We start from the raw sequence: 27,194 nt of genomic DNA on the forward strand, positions 1-27,194 counted from the left end.
CTTCCCTCCCCCCTTCCTCCCCACGGCTCTCCCGTGACCACCTCCACAAGAGCTCCACAAGATGGCCCACCCATCCCCTCCAGCTGTCCCTCAAGGACGGGTCTGGACAGTGACTGGAGTGGACGCAGGATGGTGGAGCCAGGCCCTCCGGGTGGCCGGGCTGCCCACTCACCAGTCAGGGCCTCCTTGGGCACCCATCGGGGCAGGATCCCCATGTCCAGGAGTGGCGTGATGACCCCCTCCATGTTCCCGAACATGGACGACAGGCCCAGGGTAAACAGCATACCAAAAAAGAGCACGGCCCAGCCAGGGGCGCCCGGCATGTGAAGGACAGCCTCCGTGAAGACAATGAAGGCCAGGCCTGGGCCCGAGGCGCTCTGCAACACACGGGCCACCGTGGGACATGTGCCCCACCGCCCAGGCGACACACACACATCCGTGCAGACACACCAGCCTGCAAAATGCACGTGTGCCACATGGAGACACCTGTGCACAAACACCACCCTTGCTGGCATGCACATGTGCAGATGCACCTGGCGGCAACTTGCACATGCACCCCTGCTAGGAGACACGTGTCCACGCTTCCCCTGCCACTGGGCTGAGGTGCAGGCACTGCCCTCTAGGAAGACAGTGGTGGTGCCCTTCTGCGAAAGGGCCCCATCCCCTTCTGTGATCTCCAGCAAGCGCTGAGCACGGGCTCCAGAGCCCCCAGGACCCGCCTTCTGACTGCACACCCCTGGCCTGGTACCCTGGGTCAAGGCGTTAGCTGTCCCTGCATGCAGCTGGACCCCGCCATGGCCTGGCCCTGGACCCTTATGCTGGCTGCCCCTGTTTTCTGGGGCCTGTGCCCCAGCGGGACCTGCTCTCTCGGGGAGAGAGCTCTGCCAGACACAGCTGCCTGCCGGGCTCAGCAAACTGAGGTGCAGAGCCGGCCAGGGCACCTCATTCAGGACTGGTGCCTGGGTCTGTGGGTGACTCCCGCAGCCATTCGGTGAGATGTCACCCGTATTCCTGAGGGCGGCCTCGTGCTCAGATACCTTGTCCAGGAAGTCTTCTAGGCGGCAGGTCCTCAGGGCGAGTTGCGCTATCCTCTCTGGCTGGGTGGCATTCAGGTGCGAGAGGACGGCCGTGTAGTCGTCCCTGGACATGCTCTGCTCAGGGAGGTCAAACTCGTTGATGAGGCTGAGGATGTTTCTGCAGGGACAGAGGCTCATAGGCTCTCAGTCTGGCCAGTAGACACACCCAGGGCAGCCCTCAGTCAGTGCCGCTGCGAGGGCTGGCCCCTTCTGGCCTTGGTGGGGTCATGCAGACACTTGTGCCGGGGCCACACCGGGGTGTTGTGCTGGGGCCACACCGGGGTGGGGCCACTATTTACTCCACGCATGCAACGGCAGGAGGAGGCCACTCCCCTCCCTGGGCCTGGGAGGGGACATGCCCATGTGGGTGGAGGGGCCATGGGACAGCGTTCTCACCTCGACATGTAGGTCCGGAGCCTGTAGGGGGGGCCAGGACATGTGTACACGCTTCCCCTGCCACTGGGCTGAGGCGCGGGCACTGCCCTCTAGGAAGACAGTTGTGGTGCCCTTCTGCGGAAGGGCCCCATCCCCTTCCGTGATCTCGGAGGACGTGGGTTCGGAGGGTTTGCTGGGAAGGGCCCGGCTGGCTCACCCCACCTACACCCCCGGCCCAACCACGTCAAAGGCTCCTGTCCTCGGGGCTCGGGTGCAAACATAGACACAGGGCAGTGCTTGGAGGCCCAGGCCAGCCTGCACCCTGCAGATGGCTTCTGGGGTAACATTCCCCCAGAACAGCCCCTCTCTGCCTCCTGTGGCCTGCAGACTCGGGCTGGGGCAGGCGTGTGATCACACAGGTGGTCTTGATGTGCCACTCACTGAGATGTACGTGTCACCCCATGCCAATGCTTGAGCCTGTGGGTGGCCACGTGCAGACGTTCCAAGAATGATGGGAAATGTGGCCACTGTGAGCCACCACCCTGCGGCCGCCTTGTTCTTGGTCGTCCTGCTGTGGCCTCAGTGCCAGGCTCCCATGGCTCTGGGCGGCTTCTGACTATCTCGTTGTCTAAGTGAGCTCCACGCTGCCAGGCTGTTGCATCCCAAAGCATGCAAGGCTGTAATGTGCCTCACGGGGAAGACACGCGTGTCCCAGGAGCTCCCCAAGCAGGCCAGACAGGACAATCAGCACCAGAGAACCGGCGCTGCATACCGACAAGGCATCTTCACAGAGACACAACATGGTCACCTGCGACCTGCCATCAAAAATGCGACCAGACAGCCAGGCTAGGTGGCTCAGCCTGTAATCCCGCGCCTTTGGGAGGCTGAGGTGAGTGGATTGCCTGAGCCTGTGGGTTCGAGACCCGCCTGGGCAGCGAGACCTCATCTCTACAATAAATAAAAAAAAAATCAGCCGGGCGTGGTAGCGCATGCCTGTAATTCCGGCTACTCAGAAGGCTGAGGCGGAAGGATCGCCAGAGCCCAGCAGGCAAGGCTGCGGTGGCCGGGAGCGGCCACTGCACTCCAGTCTGGGTGACCGAGTGAGACTCCAACTCAAAAAAAATATATATATATGACCAGAGCCCACCCTGTTTCCCAGGAGCGTCAGGTGCACATTCTCTGGCTCTGTGCAGCAGGGACTTTGGACTGGAGTGCCAGGACTCGTCAGAGCCAGCTACGTCATGACACGGTATGGCGGCCACACACAGGCAGGTGCCTGGTGGGGCACAGCACTCAGATGATGCCCAAAGTGCAGGAGGCTTGGCGGAGCTTGACCTTGACCTCTCCATGAAAGATGCGGAAGAGCTGCCCTTCTGCTTTTCAGGGGTCGTGCTCTGCCCACATGGGCTCTGCTGCTCTCAGGAAGGTTCCACGAGGTATGCACACAGCCTGGAGCACCAGGATCCAGGCTGCATGGGGGGTGGCCATCCGTCCTCTCCTGCCCTGTGCTAATGCATGTGGCTAGAACAAGGTGTGTCACTGCAGTGCTGCGGACACTCGGCTGGCCTTTGTGTGGCCACCCTGGGCACTGTGCTTGTCCACCCTAGCTGCCCCTGCCGCATGTGGCAACCACGACTGTCCCAACACTGCCATGTATCCCCTGTGGGGGGGCAGCACCACCCGTGTCAGCAGCAACGTCCACCTGGTGGTCCTCCGTGGTGGGACCATCTGGAAGGCCACTGTTTTCATCTCCATCTGACGGGGTGACACCACGTGCAGGCCATCCTCACTGTGTCCACATCCTGGGGCTGCCATGAGAGCGGACCACAAAAGGTGCCTCAAAACTCCAGGAGTGTGTCTTCTGCGTTCGGGGACTGAGGTGTCTGACATCAAGATGTCTCAACCATGCTCTCAGAGGTGTCTGGAGAGGGCCCTTCCTTCCTCTTCCGGTTCCTGTGGTTCTGGGTGTCCTGGGCCTGTGGCCATGTTACTCCAGTCCCTGTGTCCATCTCCACGTGGCCTCCTCATGAGGACACCGTTGTTGGCTCAGGGCCACTCCAGGATGACCTCAGTGCCATGTCACCTTAATTACATACATGGAGAGCCCTTTTCCAGACAGGCCACTTTCTGAGGTTCTGGGTGGACATGATCTTTTGGGGACACCGATCACCCCACCACCCGAGCATACACCATGCATGTCCTGCAGCGGTGCCCAGAAATCCAGCATGGCCCTGAGCTCACCTGTCCAGGCAGTGCCTGTGGTCATTGGTCGCCTTGAAGCCTAGGATGGAGAAGACGGCAATGGACGCATACAGGGATGTCATGCTGTTGACCAGGGCGATGGCCACGGCGTCCTTCTGGCAGTCATTCCTAGGCACAGATGCACGCTTGTCACAGGGTTTTGTGGGTCACAACCAGGCTCACCCAGAGGTGATCAAGGAGGAGACTTCTCCTCACCCCTCCCACACCTGGGGAGCCCCGCTCGAAACGGGCTGCTGCTGCAGGTCCCGTGGCCTCTGGTTGCTCAGCCCTCTCTCCCAGCCATCCACAGGGCCCGGCTTAAGGCAGCCGAGGGTCTGAAACCCACTCGGGCCTTGCGAGGGCCTCGGGCATCCATGGAGGACTGGAGCCTGGAGTGTCTGAGTTGTCCCCACGGGAGAGACGCACAAGCACCCATGTAGCATGAGTTCAAGGTGCTCACGTGTCAGTCACTCATGTGGAAAGTCCACGCTCATCCCTAAAGGCCGCTGGCAGGCAGACTGCCCAGAGAACCCCATCCCATGCTGACCACCTGCCTCTGGGGGCAGAAACACCGGCAGCTGCATGGAGTTAGGTGGACTTAGTTTGTCACCGTGCCTTAGCTGTCTACTTAGAGTCATAACTGCGCCCTGGGGCTCTGTGCACGTGAGGGTCATGAAAGCCGCAGGCCTTGACTCTGTTAGGGCGACTGTCATGCGGGTGGTGTCATGCTTGGTGGTGGCTGCACGCCTGGGTTTGATTCCCTAGGCTGTCTCCCCGCAGCTGCCCCTGAGGTCCCAGAACCACCAGCCCACAGGCCTGACATGTGGGTTCTCATCTCAGGTCCCCAGAGCTGTCCCGACCCCTGGCCTGACCACCTACCTGGGTGGGTTGTAGCTTGCAAAGGCGATGTGTCCTCCAAAGGCCAGGGACAGAGAGAAGAAGATCTGGGTGGCTGCATCCAGCCACACGCGAGGGTTCTGCAGAGTTTCTACCTGGAAAGGGTGGGGGAGCGTGTTTCATGCTGAGGCGCCCTGGGCCACCTTCCTGAGTGACTGTGACCTGCTCCGACCCTAGGAGTGGTGTGGGGTCGTGTGGGTGTGCAGGCCTGGAGTGGAGACAGACCCTCGAATGCCACTCCCTGCTTGGCAGGCGGCTGATGGCCGTGGTTCTGTGGGGGAAGGGGCCGGAGCCATCTGTGCTGACTCCGGCTTGGGCATGTTCTCTGCTGTCAGCCGGTGGTTCTGGGGGGCGTGAGGGCCCTAGGGTGGGCCTCATCTGTACATGGGTTTCTGCTGCTGAGGGGACCTGGCAAATCCCAAGCCTCCCCAGCCCCTGCAAGGTCTCTGGTGGACATGTGGCAGCGGGGCCCAGCCTCTCCCCGCCCTGAGACTCCCGCGGGATGCTGTGAGGAATGCTCTAAAAGGGTGCAGACCCCCGGGCAGGCCCTGGGTCCTGTGGCTCCTGGGTGGGGTGTGTGCACAGGACAAGGCCCCTGGCGGTATGGGGTCAAGGGTGGGACTGGCACTGGCAGGGAGTGACAGCTGGTTGCAGCCAGCCTCTCGCAATGTCCTATCAATCTCCACTTCCTGAGACCCCCGAGGCCAGTCTTGCCACTGACCACTGGACAACCCAGCCACCACCACATGGCTCCCTGCCGCTCACTCCACCGGGCCCCACGCGAGTGCTTGCTGGAGGCCTTGGACAGGGAGCTGAGGGCTGCCCAAGCCACTTACTTTGGGAGTGAACAGGTAAGTCAGCCCTTCCGTCGCACCGGGCAGGGTCAGTCCTCGAATGAGGAAGACCGTCAGGACCAGGTAGGGAAACGAGGCTGTGAAGTAAATGGCCTTGGGAAAGACCAAGCATTGGATGTGACGCGACACCTGCCTGCTGACACGCTCCGAGAGGCAGGCGTGCCCATGCCTCAGGGTCAGTATCAACGTCACCCATCGGGTTGACCATGGCAGGTTGGGTCCAGCAGGGCCAGTGTGGAGGGTTCGGGGCCACCATGGACAGTCACACACACTCACTCTCACATGTGTGCCTGTGGGTCAGCTAAGCTGGGCGTCAGCCACCTGAGAGAGGAAGGCCTCCTTCGGGACAGGGCTGGATGCTGGAGGGAGTCCTGGGATGTGCCCCTCAGGGTCTCCCCCTTTCCAGCAACTCTCACCTCTCCCCCCTTTTTCTGGGCACCCTCGTTTCTGACCCCATGTCCCTTCCCCGCTCCAGCCCCCTCCTTCCTGTTCGCCCTCAGCCTGTGCTGTGCCTCCAGCTGGCCACGCCTGCCTGGACCCTTCCTCCCTAGGTGGAGCTGGTCTCCAGTGCTCCCAGGCATGGGTAGGGTCTGTAGGCTGAGCATCCACGTGGAAAGAAACCGGTGAATGGACACTTGCCCCTCACTGCTCCTCAGGTCCCCAGCACAGACCAGCTTTTAAGGCTTTCGTGATAGGGTTATTTGGAATCTCTGGCCAGCTCGTTGGGCCTGCTGGCTGCTTGGTCTGACTCAGTGACCACAGTCCTCTCAAGCGTGGAGAGGACAACTTTGCACACTAACTGGGAGGACCAGCGGTTGGAGGGCAAGGCCCAGGGTGCGTGGACTGAGGGCCGTCACAAATAAACATCTGTGTGTGTGCAGTCCAGACTCCGTGACCCCCTGTGAGGAGCGGGAGGACCCTCTTGGGAGGCTCAGACTCTGGTGGGCCTTCCGGACACCCCTAACGGAAGCCACATGGATGGGTGTCAGTGGTTTTTCTCGTTATTTAGGTTTCTTCAAAAGGCAACCACCACTTTAAAACCAAACTGATAACAACATACAGTTGCTTATAACATTCCAAGTACAATAAGACCAGGTACAATGGCTTATGCCTGTAATCCCAGCACTCTGGGAGGCTGAGATGGGAGGCTCACATGAGTCCAGGAGTTTGAGACCAGCCTGGGCAGCATAGCAAGATCTAGTCTCTACAGAAAATTTAAAAATCAGCCAGGCAGGATGGCACATGCCTGTAGTCCCAGCTACTCTGGAGGCCAAAATGGGAGGATCATTTGAACTCAAGAGGTCAAGGCTGTGATGAGCCATGATCATGCCACTGCACTCCAACCTGGGCAACAGAGTGAGACCTCCAACTAAAAAATAAAATAAAATAGCCGGGCATGGTGGCTCAAACCTGTAATCCAAGCAGTGTAGGAGGCTGAGGCGAGAGGATTGCCTGAGCCCAGGGGTTTGAGACCAGCCTGGGTAACTTGATGAGACCTCATCTCTACAATAAATCAAGAAAAATTAGCCAGATGAGGTGGTGTGTGCCTGTAGTTCCAGTTACTTGGAAGCCTGAGGCAGAAGGATCACCTAAGCCCAGCAACTTGAGGCTGTGGTAGCCATGAGTATGCCCCCGCCCTCCCACCTGGGCAAAAAAGTGAGACTCTGACTCAAAAAAAAAATAGGTAAAATATATTACAACGCCACAAAGCTTGAGCGGGAAAACTAGAAGTAACATGCAATGAGATTCTTAAACAACACAATAAGTGGCATAAGGCTGGGCTCGGTGGCTCAGCCTGTAATCCTAGCACTTTGAGAGGCCGAGGTGAGTAGATTGCCTGATCCCATGGGTTTGAGACCCACCCGGGCAACTTGGCGAGACCTCATCTCTACAATAAAGCAAAAACTAGCCAGGCATGGTAGCATGCGCCTGTAGCTCCAGCTACTTGGAAGGCTGAGGTGGAAGGGTCACTGGAGTCCAGCAGGTCAAGGTTGCGGTAGCCGGGAGCATGCCACTGCACTCCAGTCTGGGCTATAGAGTGAGACTCCAACTCAAAAAAATAATAATAATAATAAGTGGCACAAGATCACTCAATGACAGACCCAGACAAGGTAAACCAGTGCTGCACTCTCAAGCCAACTGCTAGACCCACTAGACAGTTAAAGCTAGTAAACTGACCAGAGATTGAGTGGAATCATAGAAATAGGGAAGCAGGAGCAGAGAACAGGGGGCAAACTGAAATGTCTAATGACAGTGCTTAACCCAAAATGTCAGTAATCACATTAAACATAAATGGTCCAAACACGCCAAATAGAAGGCAGAGGCTGTTGGACTGGATAAAAAGCAAGACCCAGTTGTAGGCTGTCTACAAGAAACACACATTCCACATCAAGACTCAAGGAGGCTAAAAGAAAAAGGGTGGAAGAAAAATACCCGTAATGGAATCAAGGAAGCAGGAATGACTGTGTTAACACAGGGACTGTCACCAGGATAAAAAGGTCCCTTCGCAGGGTGAAAGTCTCAGTCCCCTAAGGAGCCACGGCAGTCCTCAAGGCTTATTCCCCTCATAACAGAGCTTGCAGACAGGGGGTGTGGGTCCCTGGGGCTGGGGGAGGCGGGGGCCAGCTGCTGTGCTCACCTTCCCAGTGGTCTCGATGCCTCTGATGACACACAGGTACACGACCGCCCAGCAAGCAGCCAAGCAGATGAGTATTCGCCACTGGATGGTGCCACTGTCGTGGATGTCAGCCGAGATGTTCAGTGTCTGTCGGTACCAGAAGTAGCTGACGGCACTGCTGGCCTGGCACTCCTCCAAGAACCCTGGAATGGGGGCTTGTCAGGCTGACCGCGGTCTTGGGCGCCCTTCACCGCATCCGCTCCTGAGCCTGGCCACCCAGGCTAGCCCCCGCTGCCCTTCCGGGCTGGGCTCTCTGTTCTCACTTCTCTTTAGGCCTGAGGCTGAGATGGAGAAACCGCACACAGACCTTGCAGGGAGGCTCCACCCTGTCCAGGCTCATGAAACCTGCCAAACCCTGTGTGGCCACAGCCTCTCGGACATCACTGCTGCCTCGGACCCCGTCGCTCCCTCCACCACCCACCACCCAAGACTCCTGGGGGTGGCAGAGTACAGCTGTGAGGCCAAATGTGCAGGTATCTGGCACTTGGAAGGACAGCGAGGCTGTGGCAGGCAGCAAACTGCCCTGCGACGTCCACTCCCTCCTTGCCAAGATCACAGGTTGACGCAGGGAGACACAGACAGCGCTTGACAGCAGCAAATGCCTACAGCACCTCCCTAGACCCCTGGTCGGGAACAGGGGGCCCCTTCTAGAAAAGCCTCAGGACCACGTGTGCCCCGTGTTATGGGGCCTCTCCCTGCAACTGTCCTTTGGTGCCACTGACCCCACAGCAGCACAGCCGGCCCTGAGTGGACACCACCCACTCATGCCGAGCCCACGGCTGAGGGAAGGGCACAGGTGCAGCCAGATTGTCCGGGCACCTTTCTTGGAAATCTCCCCTCAGATGTGGGGGATCAGTCGTGGGCTCCGCCGTGTGTAGAGTGCGAACTTGACCCCTCGGGACCTCTGATCCTGCCTGAAGGGAGGGGTCGGCTAAAGCAAGCCCTTGGACAAGGTGGAAGGGACTCGGGACACACAGCCATCTCCCAGGAACTAGGGACAGCACCTCCTGGAACTGCGGTCGGGAGCATGGCCGGGTCACTGGGTGGGACAGCCCCACCCTCCTAGCAATGGACCAGGAAGCCCAGCCCTGTGGCCAGGGCCCTCAGCCTCCCAGGACACCCAGCTCTTGGACTGTGAGGACATCCAGTGCAGCTCACTGTTCGGACCCCAGGGCTGCCTTTGCTCAGCACCCGCCCAGGGCAGCTTCCTGCCTGTTAGAGGTGGGAAGTGAGCATCAGGCAGCTCCTGAGTGAGCGTGGCAAGCACACGTGTTGTCACGGCCAGAAGGTCTCCCCAGACGGTCGCCTGGGGCGGCTGGGGCCAAGACTTCAGTTCCGCGAGACAGCAATCCTGTGGCCGCACCACAAAGCCACAGTGCCTGCAGCTTCCTGAGAGCTGGCCCGGGAGCCCAAAAGGAGGCACAGGTCGGTGGTACAGGCCAGGAGACCCTCACCCTCGTGCTCCCCAGGGAAGAGTGGCAGCTGCACCCTGCCCTCCTCCAGAGAACGGCGCCCACCCATGTGCTGCCGTGGGAACACCTGCACAACACCTGTTGGCTGCAGCTCACCTGTGCTGTTGCTGTCCAGTGGGCAGGAGCTCCAGGGCAGCGGGTGCTGGAAGGAGTTGAGGAGATACCACAGCACCCATGCGAGGATGGTGTTGTAGTACAGGCTGACCAGGAAGGACACGGTAAAGCAGCCCAGCCCTGTGGACGGAAGCGTCAGCACCCGCCAGCCTGCCCAGCCCACCAGGACCTGCCAGGACCCCCCATGACCAGGCCCAGGGAAAGCCCAGGCCTCCCTTCAGTGGGAACTGGTAGCCTCTGTGGCCCCCAAAACGTCCTTCCGCACACATGCTCCATTTCTGACTCTCCCTGAATCCACACCCGAGGGTGCCCTGACCGCCTACTGGCCACATCCCACCACGGAGTGAACCCATGTTCCTCCGCCCTCACCCGGAGGCCCGCCTCAGCAACCACGGCCCTGCGTGGGAGGACACACTTACCTACTCCGCCAAGGTAGGGGGAGATGGTCGTCCACACCCCGATGCTGCCCTTCCGCAGCCGCTGGCCAATGGCGAGCTCAATGTGGAACAGGGGGATGCCCTCGAAGACCAGAGCCACCAGGTAGGGGATGAGGAAGGCGCCTGCAATGACACAGGGTCAGTGCTCACCGGGCAAGGGCTGGGGCTGGCGGCGTGGCCTAGAGGCGCCACCCGTGTCCTCTGCAGAGGACAGGCGGGACCCGGATGCTGGGGACGCCCCTGGGCGGCAGAGACACCCTTGGACAGTGGAGACACCCCTGGGTGGTGGAGACCCCCTCCAGCACTGCCTGGTTGCTGGACCCAATTCTGATTTTGGCTTACCTAGGGTGACCACTGGCCAGGTGGGGCAGACACAAGGCCACTGGCTGGGTCTGGAGGGACAGGAGGGCCTAAAAGGAGGCAGCTGGGCCCTGGCTGGGACGTGGGATCTGAGCACAGTCCCCTTATCGTCAGAGTTTGCTGAGGGAGGTTAGTGTTGAGGCCCTGGTTGATGCCTCTCAGGGCCTTCATGCCCAGCAGTCAGAACCCTGTCTCTGCGGGAAGGACGGCAGAGAGGGCTTGACGGGGTGTCACCCAAAGCCTCCAGATACGGCCACCCCCCGCCAGGAAATAGTGCCTTTCATTAGTGTGATTCTCCTGAAAGTTTTGGATTTGCAGAAATAAAAAGCATTGACCAAGCATGTTGCTTTCCACCCTTGTTTCCTGGAAAGGATCTGGCTGGCGTGTGTGTTAAATCACCCACCACAGCTGCTTGCAAGGCCTCTGGGGAGCTTCGTGTAGCAGATGGGCTGTTTTGTCCACAGGGCCCAAGACCCCCAATGGGCTGCTGCGTCCATAGGGCTTGGGACCCCTGATGGGCTGCTCTGTCCATAGAAGCCAGGACCCCTGATGGGCTGCTCTGTTCATAGGCCCTGGGACCCCCGATGGGCTGCTCTGTCTGTAGGACCCAAGACCCCCAAAGGGCTACTCTGTCCATGGGGCCCAGGACATGGGCTGGTATGTTTATAAGGCCTCCAGGGCACCTGCCCACAACTCTCCTGGGATTCAGACATGTCTCTGTTCCTGGGGTGTCGCAGAAAGATGACATCATCACAGACCATCCCAGCTTCACCTCCAAGGCCCTGGAGCCTAGTCAGGGCTGAGACCCCTCCTGGGCCCTTCTGGCATCCTGGCCTCTGCACCCACATCTGGCGCTGTGAGGGGGACACCTGTCACATGGCAGCACGAGGGCCCCACGGCTCCTGGGAGGGGGAACACCTGACTCAAGCCCCTGGGGCCACGGGAGGCAGCGAGAACCTGGGCCCAGCCCCCTGTACCAGCACCCCCAGCGGACAGAGTAGACATGGTACTGCCATCTCTGTTGAGGGCCTGGGCCAAGTCCATCTTGTGCCACGAGCCCTGCTGTGCAGAGGTGCAGAGGCTACATCCCAGGCCAGTGGCCCCACCGCTGTCTCGGTGCTAGAGGAGGCCATGTGGCTCGTGACTAGACCTCCCAGTCGGCAGTGGGGCAGGCAGTCGCATCCTCCCTCGGGTAAATTGCAAACCACAGGTGAGGCGGGGTCTCTGTATCTCCGCCAGGGAGCCCAGGTTGGCTCCAGCCCCGCCCACACAGACTCAGATTATGGGTGGTACTGACTTCAGGCCTGTGACCAGACACGGGCCGACACAGCCAGCAGGGCCACGGCGCATCCACGTCCCTGTGTCTCCCATCAGCTCTGCTTTACCAAGCAGGGTCTGGCTCGAGAGTGCGCTTCCCCATCCCTGGCTTTTCCTGCAGTTTGTTGACGCAGCCCCCTCTGGTTTACTGTGTCACTTTCGGACGTCCAGTCACTGACACATTAATGAGAGGGCCCTAGGGAGGCAGGAGGCCCCTGAACCTGAGTCCGCTGGCTTCTGCACAGGCCTCCAGAGGCAACACTGGGCAAAAGGGTCCTCGGGGCGTCATCTAGAGAGCGGGGAAAGGCCAACAAGCACCAAGGAGCATCCAGGGGTTCAGCCAGAGGGACACCCGAGACATTCCTGGGGTGGGGCAGTGGGGCCGGGCCTGGAGCCCACCATCATGAATAGACCCAGGGAGCTCCTGGGAGGAATTGCCATGTCTGCCAGGGTCTGGTGCAAGGGGGAGCCCACTCACGCCTGGCCCTGCCCACCCAGCTCTGCCTGCACGAGGGATCCGTGGCAGGTGTGGGGACCGCCCAACCATGTATCTTGGCTCTGCGCACTTCCCCACAGCAGCGGCTCCGTGGCCACCCTTAGGCCTCAGGCACACACGCCTGCTGGTGGAGAGGACAGACCAGGACTCTGGGCGGCGTGGGCCCCGGGCCATTGGCAGGGCCTCTGGGTCCCAGCTGTGCGCTCCACCATCCAGCGAGGGCTGCAGGCTCCAGGCCACCACCCGGGCACTCTAACCCCTGCTCTGTGAGGAGGGGCACAGCTGGACGAGACTGGGGTGAGCCTGGGCTGGGATCTAGTGGCACAGACAGGTCCGTATGGCAGGACAAACCCGATGAGGTCATCAGAGGGAAGGTAGTGGGGGGGCGGGGTCTCTGTGGCCGTCAGTCAGTTGCACCGCTGTTGGAAGGAGAGAGTTGGGCAGCTCAGCAGGGTCTCCGTGAGACAAGATGGCGGTGGCACACGGGCATCTTAAGCTTCACACGACTTCCACGTGGACACATGTGCAGATAACAAACCCCCCATGGATTGTGACGGGGGTGGCGGCTCCATGGGCCACGAGTGTCCAGTCCGAGGGTCCCGATGGGCTCCCTGCACATGGAATGCTCAGGGCAGCGGTGAGCGCGTGCATCGGTGCTGCGTGTGGAGACAGGAGAAGATCCACCCTGCCTGTTGCGAAGGCCACATGGCTCCTGTGCCTACAATCATGCTGTGAGCACCCACGGCCCAAGGACATGTGGTCCATCTGCTGGAGGCAGCTTGGCAGCCGTAAGCTGCTCCTGCGGTTTACAGCCGTGCACGGGGTGGTCCTGGAGAACCGGCTCATGGTCGCACCGAGGCGCAGGCCATGAAGCTAGGACCAGGCCATGGAGGAGGGGCCGGCTCCGCCCAGGACAGCGGCAGAGGAGGGGCTGTGGAGAACCAGCCCCGCAAGACATGCAAGGTCCCCGCGGAGAGAACCGCCTGAGGGCCAGCATGAGACCAGATATGCTGTAGGTGTGCGAGTGTTCCAGGCCCTGGCCCACGCCTGCCACTATACCATCTCTCGGGCGGTAGGGCAAGGCTGTGACGGTGGACCTCTTTCCCAAATGGACACAGTCAGCAGGAGGCAGGTGTACATCTTTTCTGGTATGCAGCCACTGATGGTGCAGCTCTGCAGGAAAGTCGAGGGACCTGCCCTCCCAGGCATCAGGGTTTACTGAGAGCCACAATGAGGAACGCAGCAGGGCCCGCCAGACAGACGCCAGTTCTGGGAGAGAGGCTGTGCCACGCACACGGGCACAAGGGGCTGCCTGATACGCCTTCAATTTTTAACAGTGAGTCACCATGAAACGCCACTCACAGGTAAGATCTCTGTGAATCTTGGCCTAAATGTCTTGCTACGTCCTGTTACGACATTGCACCCATGTCTTGTCTGTGTAGAAAAAATGTACACAGCTGACCAACTATGGAAAGGGGGAGCGCATACGCTTGCCTTTGGGAGTCACTGGTTTCTGCAAGCCAAATGCCACACAGTCACTGTGTCTCGCTGATACCTGTGGTCATCAGAGGGCGGTCATAAAGGGCATCTCGTGGGGGGGTGAGGGTGCCTGTCAGCACCATGTGGGAGGAACTTGAGCGGCACCTTACAGGTCCATGACAGCAGACCTGCAATTCCACACCCGGAAAGGGACCCCATGAGGCCCCTGCACACACGGGCACCTCAGAGGTTGTTCTCTGTACCCAGTTGTCCCCAGGTGGGGACCCACAACCCACTGTGGCCAGTCTCCTTGGCCAGCCTCCCCTCAAGGGGTGGACCAGCCATACCACCTACAGGTGCTGAGGCCTGGAGAGGCCGGTGCCTGACGCCCCCTGGCCCACTGTGGGTGCTGGGATAGTCACGGCCAGCAAGACATTCACGGATGCTTTGGCCCACAACACCCACCTCTCTGGCGCTGTGTGAGGTCACTCCCCTCACAGGCACTTGGGTGACGCGGTGTGGAAAGAGGTGTGGCCGAGGCAGCAGGGGGCCCAGGAGCCGTGGGCCTCTTCCCTCCACCCAGGGTTCCTGGCTTTTAGGAGTGCTGGAGGGGACTCGGCCCAAGGTGCCCATCCCACCCAGGCCCCACAGTGTTCGGTGCCCAGGCAGCTGTCACGGTGGCTCTCTTTCTTCTTTCCACTGTCTGCTTCTCCAACATTTTTTCCCGACCAGAATCTTTGTTTTCCTTTAGAGACAGGAGTCTTGCTCTGTCTCCCGGACTGGTGGGCAGTGGCATGACCATGGCTTGCTGCAGCCTCAACTTCCTGGGCTCAAGCGGTCCTCCCACCCTGACCTCCCAAGTAGCTGGGACTACAGGTGTGTGCCAGCACGCCCAACTAATTATTACATTTTTTGAAGAGTTGGAGCCTCACTATGTTGGCCAAGCTGGTCTTGAACTCCTGACCGCAAGCAATCCTCCTGCCCCAGCCTCCCAAAATGCTGGGATTATAGGCATGAGCTGCTGCCCAGCTGAGAATCTTTTTTTAAACAGAAAAATAAAATAAAATAAAACTTTGAAGCTGTGGTGTCCTTAAATGGAAAATGGCATCAGATAGTGCTTCTGTCTTGTCAGCAGTGTTGGCCCAACACCAGTTGGGCCAATGCCAGGCATCACAAATCCCCCTGCCTCCCCATTACTCCTGAAGGGGCTGCATCATGACCAGGGGTGACTGGCCCCTCCTGATGTTTCTACTCCCACCCTGCATCCTGTAAGGCCAAAGTAACCATCCCAAGGAGACACCCCACATTCCCAACGTGAGAGACGTCTTCTGTGACAAGTCAGAGACAAGACAAAGCTGGGGGACAGTTGTGGGGGGCTCTTGGAGTCCTCGGACCCCCAGGGCTCATTGATCAGCAGCCCCGGCCCAGGAGGAACCTGACAGCCCCTGGAAGGTCCTGCTGGTCACATCCAGGGAGGAACCAGCGCGTCCCAAGTGACTCCCGCGGGCTGCGACTCACAAACTTGTCCCCCCCACCCCCGCATCCCACATGGAGCCTGTAGTGTGGCCTGTGGCTCTGCGGCCACGGGGGAGAGGCAGGCATGAGGGGTGAGAGGTGGCTCCATAGGTCAGTTCAGCTACTGACGCACTTTGTGGGAGGTGAGCTGACTCTCAAGAGAATGACCCGGACACTGCCTCAGGACATCCTTGTTGGCAAAACCAGGGGAGCCAGCAGTGAGCCTGACCTCATGCAAAGACCCAGGACAGACGGCCTGGGGGAACCCGCACCTGGTCATGGAGGCCTTGACGAGGACACCACTGCAGGCGGCATGTCCGTACAGGGATGCTGACATGTGGGATTCCAGAGCCCCCACATGTGGGGAGCGGCACAGCTGAGTGCACTCTGAGGTCCCTGATGGCCACCGCGGGGCCTCAGGAGGACGGGGCTCTTCCCAGGCAGGTTCGAGCCCCTCCCCACCGGGCCAGTCACCTTACCTCCCCCGTGGGTCTGGCATAGGTAGGGGAAGCGCCAGACGTTCCCCAGCCCCACAGCAAAGCCCAGGCAGCTCAGAAAGTACTGCAGCTTGTTGTCCCAGCGGGGCCTCTCGTCCCCCGGGGCACCCGCCATGCCGTCTGCGTCCCCCAGGCACAGGGGCCACGCTCCACACTCAGCTCCGAGAGCCCCTCCAGCCGCTGCGGAAGTTGCCTCCTTCTGCATCTACTGCGGGTATTTAGAGGTGAGCCCAGAACCCTGTTAATGCCTAACCCACAGGTGCCCGTGCCCCACACCCGCATCCCCCACCTCTCCTCTGTGTCCCTGCAAACGACTAGCGCCGCCGGTGGCATGAGGACTGTTCCCAGGGCAGCCTGAGCTCCTGTCGGGGGCCCAAGACTCCATGACTGGCACATTTCGGGTTTTTAAAAATTACTTACATTTGATTTAACCTGGGATCTTGAGATAATTGTCCGCACTCCCCCAGCGTCCACACCTCCTTGTAGGAAACAGCACAAACAAGAGCCCGTGACCCCTCACGCCATTTCCCACTAGGGTGGCATCTCGACAGGCTCAGGATGGCCTCCCAGCAGGGGCGTGGACCTTGACTCCTGGAGACCAGAACAGTCATCAGCGGGGCCTCCTTCTCCCCTGCTGTGCCCACCGATCTGCTCCCATCAATACGGTTTCCTTGTTCCCAAAGGCTCTGAGTGGTCTTTGGTGGCGTTCCTGTGGTCCACACGGGTCCAGGCAGCCACATGTGTGACAGCCCGTGTTGGGTTGCTGAGCTGTGTCCCATGAGGGCTACGGGTGCCAACAACCAGCCGACCATGACCTGGGTTTAGTTGTTGGGGCCATGCAGCCGTGAGACCTGCGCCCGGACTCTCATGTGGACGTGGATTTGGTGTCTCTGGGATGCATGCCCTGGAGTGAGACTGCCCGGCCCATGTGGTTGCATTTTTAGGGAGAATCTTAAACTTCACAAAGAGTATGAACATGAACTTGAACTTTCCGGCTGGTTCTGTGTGCCCCCCTTCCAAAATTGTCCAGAAGACCCCCCCAGGGGCTGCACCTGCTTCAGCCCACCAGCACCCAGGAACTTCCTCAGGTGTGTGCCCACGTCCACCGTGGATGAGAGCTCAGCCTTCTCTTGGCCCGGGCAGCCTTCGGGAGGCGGGGGCTTCCCTCCCACCCTCCCATCCACTGGGGCAAACAACAGGAAGGGTGGCAGACACCCTTATGCAGGGCGGGGCTGGGCGAGTCTTCATGATAGCTTGGGGCACCCCTGCCCATGGGGGGAGGTAGCGAGTGGCAGACCCCCCTATGACGGGCGGTTCTGGGATCCCTCCCTCCAGATGCCTCCCCAGGGACAGGTTGAGGGCCCCAGGCCTGTCATTCTCCGTCTCCTCCAGTGGCCACATTCCAGATGTGTGAGTCCCAGAAGTGTGAGCCCCAGTGGGCACGTTTTACACGCCTCATCTGGGGGAGAGGGAGAGTGAGGGAGAGCAAGAGAGGCTAAGGTGAGAGCAGAGATGAGGCCATGTTCAGCCTTCCCAGAGACACCCTGCAGCCGCCGTGTGGAAGGTCCCCGCCACCCGCTCCTCCCACATCTACACAGCAACTTCAGGCTGAGGCTGTTGACAGGAGCGGTTTATTGGCACAGGTGTGATATATGCCACAGAGCTGCATGTCCATCACGTTCACAGAGATGCCCAATCTTCAACCGGGAGGCAAGATGGCAGACAACTGCCCAGGTCCCCATGGGCACCTGTCGAGGCCTCCCTGGATAGACAACACAGGCCAGCGTACGGACGAGGAATTGATCAGGATTTTCCCAACTGGGAGCCAGAACATGTCAGGAAGAGATGAGGGGGCTGCCGAGACTGCCACGGGAGGGACCCTCGGCCTTGCTTGCTGTGCCCGCAGGGGCCCAGAATCACAGCCTGAGGGCCGAGGCCTGCAGTCATCACCGGATGGAGGTGCTGAGGACTGTGGCCGGTGTCTCCTTGTGAGAGGACCCATCAGAATCCTTCGGTCCTGCCTGTGACACTGGGCAGGACGTCCAGTGTAACTTAAACTTCCAGAGTTTTCCATGGAAAGGAGAGGTGACTCTGTGATGGGGGAGGGGACACCAGGGCTGGGGCTTCTGGGTTCCAGGGTCCTGAAGGCGCCACAGAGCGTCCTCCAGGGAGGTGGCCAAGGTCGAGTTACCCTGTAACTGTCTTCTCCAACATCTGGCTAAAAATTCACACGGTTTCTGCCGTCTGTGATGCCAAGCTGAGTTTTATTAACTGCTTGTCTGTTCATGGTGGCAGAAGCAATGATTAAATGGCCGGCATTGATTAAACCGGACGGGCCGGGACACGGACAGACAGGGGACATGGCCAAGTCTTCTCATTGGCAGTCACCCATGCTGCTCCTGGCTGAGGGCAATAGGGCCTGGACCTCCCACTGGGAGCCCCTGGGTCAAGGGTCAGCAGCAAGGGGAAGGGACAGGGGTGGGCAGTGAGAGTCGATCCCAGAGCCAAGATAGTGACACATGCGCATGTCTCCAGCCACCATGGCAGAGGACACGCAGTAGGCCTTCCTCTCCACACTGTGGCTCTGGATTCTCATGGCATGTGCAGGACATGGAAAGTCCCCAGCAGGTCTGCTTCGGGGCCTCAGTACATGCCTGGCACATCCATGATGAGGACAGGCACAGAGGGTAACTGGGCCCTGAGTAGTGGGCATATGTCACAAACATGTCTGCACACATATTCACCCATGTGCATATATGTACACACAGGCATACAGGCACACACAGGCACTCATGTCTGCACAAATACACGCCTGAGCACACAAGTAAGCACACATATACACATGTATACACATGTATACACATGTGCATACACACAACTTCACTCAATACATGTACACATATGCTTACATATACATTCCATTCACAAATGCATACACTTGCATGCACACACAAACACGCACACATACATGCATGCACACACATGCAGAGCACACATGTATACACACTCATACATGTACACATACACATGCACACACAGACATGCTTACATACACAATGCATACACACCTGCATACACAAAATGTGCACACATGCATACATAAATGCTTGCACACACACAACACACATACACGTACACATGCATGCATCCATACATGTGCATGTGCAACATATATTTGCATACACATACACAGACATACACACATGCGCATATGTGCAGAGACACATGCACGTATGCATGCACTCACACACAACACAAATACACACTTGCACACACAGACATGCACACATGCATATGGACAACACATATACACACATTTGCATGGACTCACACAGGCGCACACATGCATATATACGTATGTGCAAAGACATGTGAATGCATGCGTGTACACTCATGCACACAAACACATACATACACGCATACATAGTTGTACACACAGGCATACACATATGCATACGCAGACACACGTATACATACATGCATACTCGCATGTACAACACACTAACCACACATATATGTGCTTACACACACATGTGCTCATACACATATACATGCATGCACACAACACAATACACACCCCCACGCTGCACACTCACATACACATCAGACACACATGTACATGAATGTACCCTCCCACACACACGTGCAGCCCAGCCACCACCCCCAGGGCCTCATGGGTCCCTCCTCCGACGCCCGTCCGCAGCATCATGCCTGGCCGCTCAGTACTTCAGGTCTCCATTCACGGAGGCCATGGACTGTGTGCCGACTAGCCCCTGGCGGTCCCCCGGCCTCCGGCAGCGTCTCCGGAGCAGCTGGTAGATGGCAATCCCCGGGATGGTGAGGCAGGGCACCCCGGCCACAATCACCACCACCGCATACGCCCAGCCTGGGTACGAGACCTTCTGGGCCTTGGGAAACGCCTCCTGGGGAGAGGGCAGTGGTGAACGGACACAGGGGCCCGCAGGTCCCCAGGAACCCCTGTGCGACGCCTCCCGCGGTGCCCGCGTACTCACATAGCCGGGGTCCCAGACGCTGTAGGTCATCTCCTTCCTGACCTCAACAACGAAGAAGAAGAAGAAGATGACCAGCATGAGCAGCGGGCTGACCACGCGCCACGTGACTTGCCAGAAGATGTTGGGCTTGTGGCCGACCATGAACTCGATGTCCTTGTTGAACCTGGAGCAAGGCCAGAGGGGCCTGTCACCCGCCTCCGCCAGGACTGCGACCTCATACAGCCAGGACCGGCCCAGGCTTTCTGCCACCCGGGCTCACAGCGCTGTGCCGGGCAGCACCCTGGCCTCCCTCACGGAGGCCCAAGGCCGGGCGGCTCCCCAGGAAGCCCCTCCGAGGGCACCACCGGCTCGGACCAGCCCTACAGTTCCTTGTCAGGGAGCCCATCCTCACTGGCATTGAGGGCAACCACTGATTGGAATAAGAAGAGGAGGAGAGGAGCTGGCACGCAACCACAGCCTTCTTCCCTGGCCACCCCCGGGTCACACAGTTGCCACCACCCACCCTCCACGAAGCCCCTCCTCTGCAGAACCCTCTCCTGCAAGGAGCTCCTTGTTGCAAGAAGCAGGAGAGGCTCACGGTGGGCAGGCCTGAGCCGCCCTGGGCCTCCAGTGGCCCAAGCAGACCATGGGACCCCCAGGCTGGCCCTGGGACATCACATAGGCTGTACCTCGAGAAGCAAGCCTCCTGGCCATTCACAGCAACCCTCAGGTGCAAACCTCATGGCCGCATGGGCTGGCCGGCAGCTAGACCCGTGGGCTTGGGCCTGAATCTCCCTGTCCCTGTCTGCGAGTGTCACAACAGCATGGCCCCCAGCCCCATGTCCTTCACCTTCCTGTGGCTGTCCCAGGCTGTTGTGCTGAGGCGTGTCCCAGCCACTTGCCCCACACGCACTTGCTGCCTCATTCAGAGCGGTTTCCCAGAGGGCCCTGAGGAGGCTTGTGGGCTCTCAGTTTTAATTGGCACCGTCAGGTTCCTTCTCTTTTTAAAAAAGTTTTTGTTATACAGACATGTGTGCACATGTGTGTGCACGCACACACACACACTCACACACACACACACACAGCAGGTGCCCCTGATGTGGCACTGAGACTGTGGGACACTCCGCTCCTGACCCTGGCGACCGGGCCCAGCAGCACGAGGCTCCTGTCACCCTGGGTGACGCCCCTTCCCTGTCCTCCGCCCTGGCCAGCCTTGGTTTTCCTGCCTGTGCCAGGGCCTGCAGGGCACCCACCCGAGCCTGGGCACCTCCCAGAGCTGGTGGTGTCCGCTTTACTGGCCTACCTCGGCACCAGCCCGCCCCCTCCCTACTCCAGTCCCAGGTCTCTGCGGTGGCAAGGGCACTCTCGCGCATGGCTGTACTGTGGCGCGTGTGGGCTCCACGTGTCATGTGGGCGCTGCGCTCTCTCTCTCCCACCCCCCAGTGCTCTACGTGGTGTCCCAACACGCCACTGATGCCTCCCTTCCTATGGTTAGAGGTGGACGTGTCTGAACACAAGGGGGTACGGTGTGGATGGCGCCTGGCCGGCATCTAGGACACGGTGGGAGTCACAGCACAGCCTCTGCCTGGCGGCAGCCCCAGGTTCAGAATCACCCCCCTTCTATCCGGGTGCCGGGCCAGTGCATCAGGGCAGGTCCACACACAGCTCCCATGGCCGGCGGAGCCCCGAGTCACAGCCTCTCCCTCTGTGCCCCCCTCATCCCTGGCGGGATCCCTGACTCGATTTTCAGCGTTAGGGACGCCCTGTCACCACCAGGCCCCTACCTATCCACGCCGTATACGTAGACCACGGCAACCATCTCACAGAAGGCAATGATGAGCAGCGGGATGGAGCCGGCGTAGCTGTCCAGCAGGGAGAGCCAGTACTGGCCGGACTTCAGCGTGAAGATGAAGGCCACCAGGAACATGCCCAGGCAGATGAGGCCTGCGGGCGGGCCACAGCCAGGGTCACACGGCCACGTCGCGGTCACACGTCCATGCCTCGGTCACACGGCCACACCATGGTCACACAGTGGTGCCCGAAGTCACATGGTGACACTTTTGGCCACCCAGCCTCGTCCACTGTCACACAGCCATGCTGCAGTCACGTGGCTACATCTGTGGTCTCACAGACACGCTTGCTGCCATACAGGCTCACCCGTGGTCACACGGGCTCACCCGTGGTCACACGGCCACACGGGGGTCACACGGCCTCACCCATGGACACAAGCCCTCACTCACGATCACACAGCCTCACCCCCCATCACATGGGCGCACCCAGAGCCGGCTGAGCCCCCGAGGAGTCCGAGCCAGCACTTTCCCTGGCCACACACGCACCTGTGAGCAGCTCCTTAGGCCACTTTGGGGGGATGATCTTGAGGTCCTGCAGGGGCACGACGACGCCCTCCATGTTCCCGAACATGGACGACAGGCCCAGGCAGAAGAGCATGATGAAGAACAGCACGGACCACAGCGGGGACACCGGCATCTTGGTGATGGCCTCAGTGAACACGATGAAGGCCAGGCCCGTGCCCTCCACGCCCTGCACGGCGGCCACGGTCACAGTCGCCGGGGCCATTCCTGCCCGCCAGGGGCCGCCTCCCCACCCTGAGCCGCCCACGGGACCCAGGGTTCTCCCATTGCCCTGATGGCCCTCTGCCCGCCGGGGGCAAGAGTTGGGCAGCCCCAAGTCCCTGATGAGCTGGCTGGGCCTTGGCTTGGCCCAGAGTGTGCGCAAATGCCAAGCTGTGTGTGGGACCAGCAGGCACACCCCTCGCCCAGCGGCGGCCGGAGCCCCGCGCGACTATGGTGGGTCCGTCTGGCCCACAGACAGACTCCCACACAGGAAGCTTCCAGAGACACCAGGACAGGCGCTGCCCCATTCAGAGTGGCTTGCTGATGTGAACGGGACCTCGAGCGAGTCACCTGGACACAGCCTGTAGGCGCCCCAGTTTCAGCAGGCCGTGTGCATCCCCAGGCTCATGGTGCATCAGGCACATGACCAGGAGGCCCCAGGGCTGACCCTCTGCCCTACGCCCTGCCCCAGACTGTCAGCCGAGATCTGGCTGCTGGCCCATCCAGGTCCTGGCAGTCAACGGTCCTGGCCATGGAACCGCCATCCCGCAGGCTGAAGGCCTGGCCCGGGGCCGCTCAGCCTTCCCGTGGGGGCTCAGCATCCCTGACCTCGGCAGCCAGAGGCTGGGGCGGACGGCACAGCCCCACGGTGCGGCCTGCTCCTGGTGCCTTCTCGGGCGTCCTCTGCTTCCAGCCTCTAGGGCCAGTCTCCGGCTTACCTCCGAGAGGAAGGAGTTGAGGTCGCAGGTCTGGAAGGCCAGCTGCGCATAGGCTGCGGGGTCGGAGGCATTGCACTGCTGCTGCACCTGCGTGAAGTTCTCCTGTGTCACGCTGCCTTCCGGCAGGTCGAAGCCGTTCATGAGCGTCAGGATGTTCCTGTGGGTGAGAGCGAGGCTGACGCCGGCCTGGGCGGGCAGGGGCCGGCAGGGGGTGCGGCCTGGAGTGCAACAGCCGGGTGGCGCGACGGCCACTCACGTGCCGAAACAGTCATCGTAGCGCTGGGTGGCGCGGAAGCCGATGATGGAGTAGACGACAGTGGCTGCGTACACCGACGTGAAGCCATTGATGACCGACACGATCACCGAGTCCAGCTCGCAGTTGTTGCTGTGGAGGACAGCCGTGTCACACAGACCTCAGCAGGACAAGCAGGGACCCCGGGGCCACGCTCAGGGCTCCAGTGCCAGCCCTGAGGGCCCAGAGGCGACCCAAGGGCCATGGTGGCCCCTGGCTCTTGCCCTCCTCGCCGTGCTCCGCCCCACACCACCCCACTCCTCCCCACACTGGCAGCTCTGGAGTCCAGAGCCCAGGGCAGCTTTCCTTGGCCTGTGAGCAGAGACCCCACCCAGACCCCAGCTCAGTTGCACAGGCCAGCAAGCAATCCAGCTGCCTCTCCGAGGGAAGGCCATGGTGCCAGACCCCACGCCCACTACAGAGTCACCAGGGGCTTCCCCACCCAGGGACCCTTCCAGGTTTCTCTGGAGATGGTGGGGGTGGCCTTGGTTTGATTGCAGGTTCTTATTTTGTAGAAAGTATGAGAGTGGTTTAATGCAGAGACCTCAGGGCAGGGAGGACTCCAGGGCCAAGAGAACACCTTCCCCAGGGTCAAAGGAAGATGTAGGTCCCAGAAGGCCCTGCTGGGACTTGCAGGGTGTGGCAGGGTGGGCAGGGAGGAGACGTCCTCCAGCTCCAGGGGCCAGCTGACTTCAAGCCCCCTCCCAGAGGCCAGAGCCGCTGTTTCTCCTCCCCACTATCCCACTCCAGACCATATGGACCTCATGGCCCGGGGTTGTGGGCAGTGCCCCAGGCCTGCTTGACCTCATGGCGCATGGTTGGTCTCTATTCCTCCACCCGCTGCCTCAGGGTTGAGAACTCGCAGCTCTGTGCTGCACACCTTGACAGCCCCATGGCCCTATGGATCCTTGGGCTGCTCAGGGACCCTGAGATCGCAAGTTGAGGAGAAGGTTCTCCTGTGTGTGGGCCAGAGCTACTGGGAAATGCTTCTGTCAAGAGCATCCGCCATGGGGAGAGGCAGGTTGCCGGGTTGAGACAGCACAGCACGCCCACCAGGAGGTGGAGTGAGAGCCACACACCAGCACCAGTGTGTGCTAGGGTGGCAGAAGCCGGAGCTGCCCCGCTGGTGGGAATGGCCCAACAGCTCTTCCCGGGACCGGATGCCTGGCAGTCCACTGCTACGTACACCCAGAAGGGTGAAGACATATGTCCACACAAACCCACAGCGGCATGGTTTGTGACATGTGCAACACGGAAACAACCACACGTCCATCCCTAGGCGAAGGGACATGGACTGAGATGCAGACACTCACGGGCCCGTGATGCAGTCACGAGGTTGACACTGGCCACGAGGTTGACACCGGTCACACATGGGCGAGCCTTGAGGGCCTTGTGCCCACAGAAGGATCAGACTCAAAGGACACATATGCATGGCCGCAGGCAGGAAATGCCAGAACAGGCCAATCCAGGACAGAAGGGGGTCAGTGGCTTGGACAGGGCCTGCGGGTAGGAATAGACGGGAGCCATTGCCCATGGAGACTAGAGTGGGCTGGAGCTTGAGAGTGGTGACAGCCACGCAGCCTATGAATGTGGCAACCACTGAACTGTGCGCCCCGGGTGGGAGGCCCATGTGGCGGGGTGCCAGTGTCTGGGTGAGGCTGTCATATGTGGTTCCCCTCAGCTCCTCCGTCCCAACCACCAGTCACAGTCCTCCCCACTGGGCCCTGCCCCACGCCACCTGCAGGGCCCGAGACCTCCAGGCCCTGCCCCAGGGGCTGGGGAGACCTCTCTGCTCAGCCCCAGAGCACCACAGAACCCAGGGTCAGTTCTTCCTCTCCCTCCACTGCCTGCCCCCACCCACCCCCTTCTCCCATCCCAGACGGGCTCTAAGCACACCTCCCTCTGCACCCTGCCCTCCTTGTCCAGGCCACACCTATTAGGCCTGCCTCCACCTAGGCCCCACCACATCTAGGCCCTGCTCAAGCCACACCCCATCAGGGCCCCACCCTTCCTGTCCAAGCCATACCCCAGCTAGGCCCTGCCCAGGCCCCGCCCTCCCTGCCCAGGTCACACTCCCATCTAAGACCCACCCCCTTTGCTCAAGCCACACCCCATCTAGGCCCCCCTCCTAGGCCCAGTCCAGGCCCCACCCTCCAAGTCTATCTCACGCCTCATCTAAGCTCCACCCCCACCTAGGGATGGGGTGGGTCCTAGGCCACCTAGGACATAGGCCCTGCCCAGGCCCCACCCTCCCTGCCTAGGTCACACCCCATCTAGGCCTCACCCTCTCTCTCCAAGCCACAGCTGAGCCCCGACCCCACCTAGTCCCTGCCCAGGCCCTGCCCTCCCTGCCCACAACACACCCAGTCTAGGCCCCACCGTCCCTGCTCAAGCCACACCCTTCTAGGCCCCACCCACTGCCCAGGCCACACCTCCCTCCAGGCCCCACCCAGGCCCCACCCTCCCTTCCCAGACCACACCCATCCAGGCCTCACCCCATCTATGCCCCAATCACACCTGGACCCTGCCCCCACCACACCCCATTTAGGCCCTGCCCAGAGCCCCACCCTCCCTGCCTAGGTCACACCCCATCTAGGCCCCACCCTCTCCAAGCCACATCTGGGCCCTGACCCCACCTAGTTCTTGCCAGGCCCCGCCCTCCCTGCCCAGACCTCCCTGCCCCACCCCCTTGCTGGCACTCAAGGCCTGAGCCTTTGCTCAGATGCATCTTCCCTCCAGGAGTCTCGCCCCTACCCTGGGTGTCCTGTCCCAACCCCGGGAGGCCTGCCCCCAGGACCTGTCTCTGCTTCTGGCTGTCTGCCATCACTTCCACCCAGCATTTCCACGCACTCATCTCCAGGGTGAGGACAGAGCCCGAGGCAGGTCCAGATGCCCCAGGCTGGCACGCAGTGCTCCGTGACTGTGTGTGGAAGTGAACTGACACAGACTACATTTCTTCTGGACACTGCTGGGGGCTCTTCAAGGTTTGGCCTCCAAGGGGTGTCGAGAAGTACAGATTTGTGAGGGGGTGGGACACAGCCGGAAGGGTGGGACCTTGGCCTGGGCAGGGCTTCTGTGGCATGTGTCTGGGACCCTGGGATGCCGGGGTGAGCTGGGGGCCGTGTGGGTGCAAGGAACGTCTGGGCGGAGTGGTGAAGGCCCCAGGCAGGCTCAGGGAGGGACCCGTGGAGGGAGCTGCAGGGGGTCTGGCAGCCAGCAGCCTCCCGAGGAAGAGGCCACCCTCCCTCAGGCACGGGCCTCCATTCAGACAGACCCAGGTCTGCAGGCAGGTGACGCAGCCTGTTGGTGGCGAGGGAGGCTCCGGCCAATGCTGGAATATGGGGCACTTTCTGTCTTGTCCTTCTCATCTTCACCACAGAACTCCCCAGGCCTGACAGGGAAACCAAGGCCCAGCACCCGGCCTCCCGCCCAGCCCCACACTCACTGTACAGAGTTGTAGCTGGAGAAGGAGATAAGGCCTCCGAAGGCCAGAGAGAAGGAATAGAAGACCTGGGCTCCTGCGTCCAGCCAGGTGACCGGGTTGGCCAGCTCCGTGACCTGCGCCAGACAGAGCCCCACTGAGCACTCTGCAGACAGGCCCCGGGACCTGGAGGGCGTGGGCCGAGGGGCTGGAGGGCAAGGCTATTGGACGGTCAGGATGGACCTCACCCCCGGGGTGGCAGCCGGCCCCTTCCCTTGCGGGCTCTGTTCCCACAGAAGAGCAAGGTCACCTGCCAGGAGCCACTCTGCCCCCACCTGGACCCACGTCTGGTTCCCTGGGGACCCTCCAGGCCTGGGACCGGCTCCCCCC

General features: G+C 60.6%; 2 protein-coding genes across 2 annotated transcripts in view; both read right to left on the bottom strand.

The window, feature by feature from the left end:
* SLC6A18 (solute carrier family 6 member 18) overlaps positions 1 to 15,922 on the bottom strand; it is a gene marked incomplete at its 3' end in the record, with an annotated part of 17,861 nt that extends 1,939 nt beyond the window's left edge. The window contains exons 1-9 of the mRNA XM_008060709.1: positions 15,790 to 15,922; positions 10,126 to 10,266; positions 9,689 to 9,826; positions 8,082 to 8,263; positions 5,426 to 5,536; positions 4,572 to 4,684; positions 3,693 to 3,821; positions 1,038 to 1,194; positions 173 to 377 (exon numbers count right to left, since the gene is read on the bottom strand). Coding sequence (XP_008058900.1) covers positions 173 to 377; positions 1,038 to 1,194; positions 3,693 to 3,821; positions 4,572 to 4,684; positions 5,426 to 5,536; positions 8,082 to 8,263; positions 9,689 to 9,826; positions 10,126 to 10,266; positions 15,790 to 15,922 — 1,309 coding nt within the window. The remainder of the gene's footprint in view (positions 1 to 172; positions 378 to 1,037; positions 1,195 to 3,692; positions 3,822 to 4,571; positions 4,685 to 5,425; positions 5,537 to 8,081; positions 8,264 to 9,688; positions 9,827 to 10,125; positions 10,267 to 15,789) is intronic.
* Positions 15,923 to 19,526: 3,604 nt separating this feature from the next.
* The window catches only part of SLC6A19 (solute carrier family 6 member 19), a 19,357-nt gene continuing 11,689 nt past the window's right edge, over positions 19,527 to 27,194 (bottom strand). The window contains exons 5-11 of the mRNA XM_008060708.1: positions 26,829 to 26,961; positions 23,348 to 23,476; positions 23,092 to 23,248; positions 22,136 to 22,340; positions 21,584 to 21,743; positions 19,821 to 19,983; positions 19,527 to 19,730 (exon numbers count right to left, since the gene is read on the bottom strand). Of these exons, the coding sequence (XP_008058899.1) occupies positions 19,527 to 19,730; positions 19,821 to 19,983; positions 21,584 to 21,743; positions 22,136 to 22,340; positions 23,092 to 23,248; positions 23,348 to 23,476; positions 26,829 to 26,961 (1,151 nt within the window). The remainder of the gene's footprint in view (positions 19,731 to 19,820; positions 19,984 to 21,583; positions 21,744 to 22,135; positions 22,341 to 23,091; positions 23,249 to 23,347; positions 23,477 to 26,828; positions 26,962 to 27,194) is intronic.

The sequence above is a fragment of the Carlito syrichta genome, unplaced genomic scaffold (genome assembly GCF_000164805.1).
Source record: "Carlito syrichta isolate Samal-C Ts95f unplaced genomic scaffold, Tarsius_syrichta-2.0.1 Scaffold304707, whole genome shotgun sequence".
Taxonomy (NCBI): domain Eukaryota; kingdom Metazoa; phylum Chordata; class Mammalia; order Primates; family Tarsiidae; genus Carlito; species Carlito syrichta.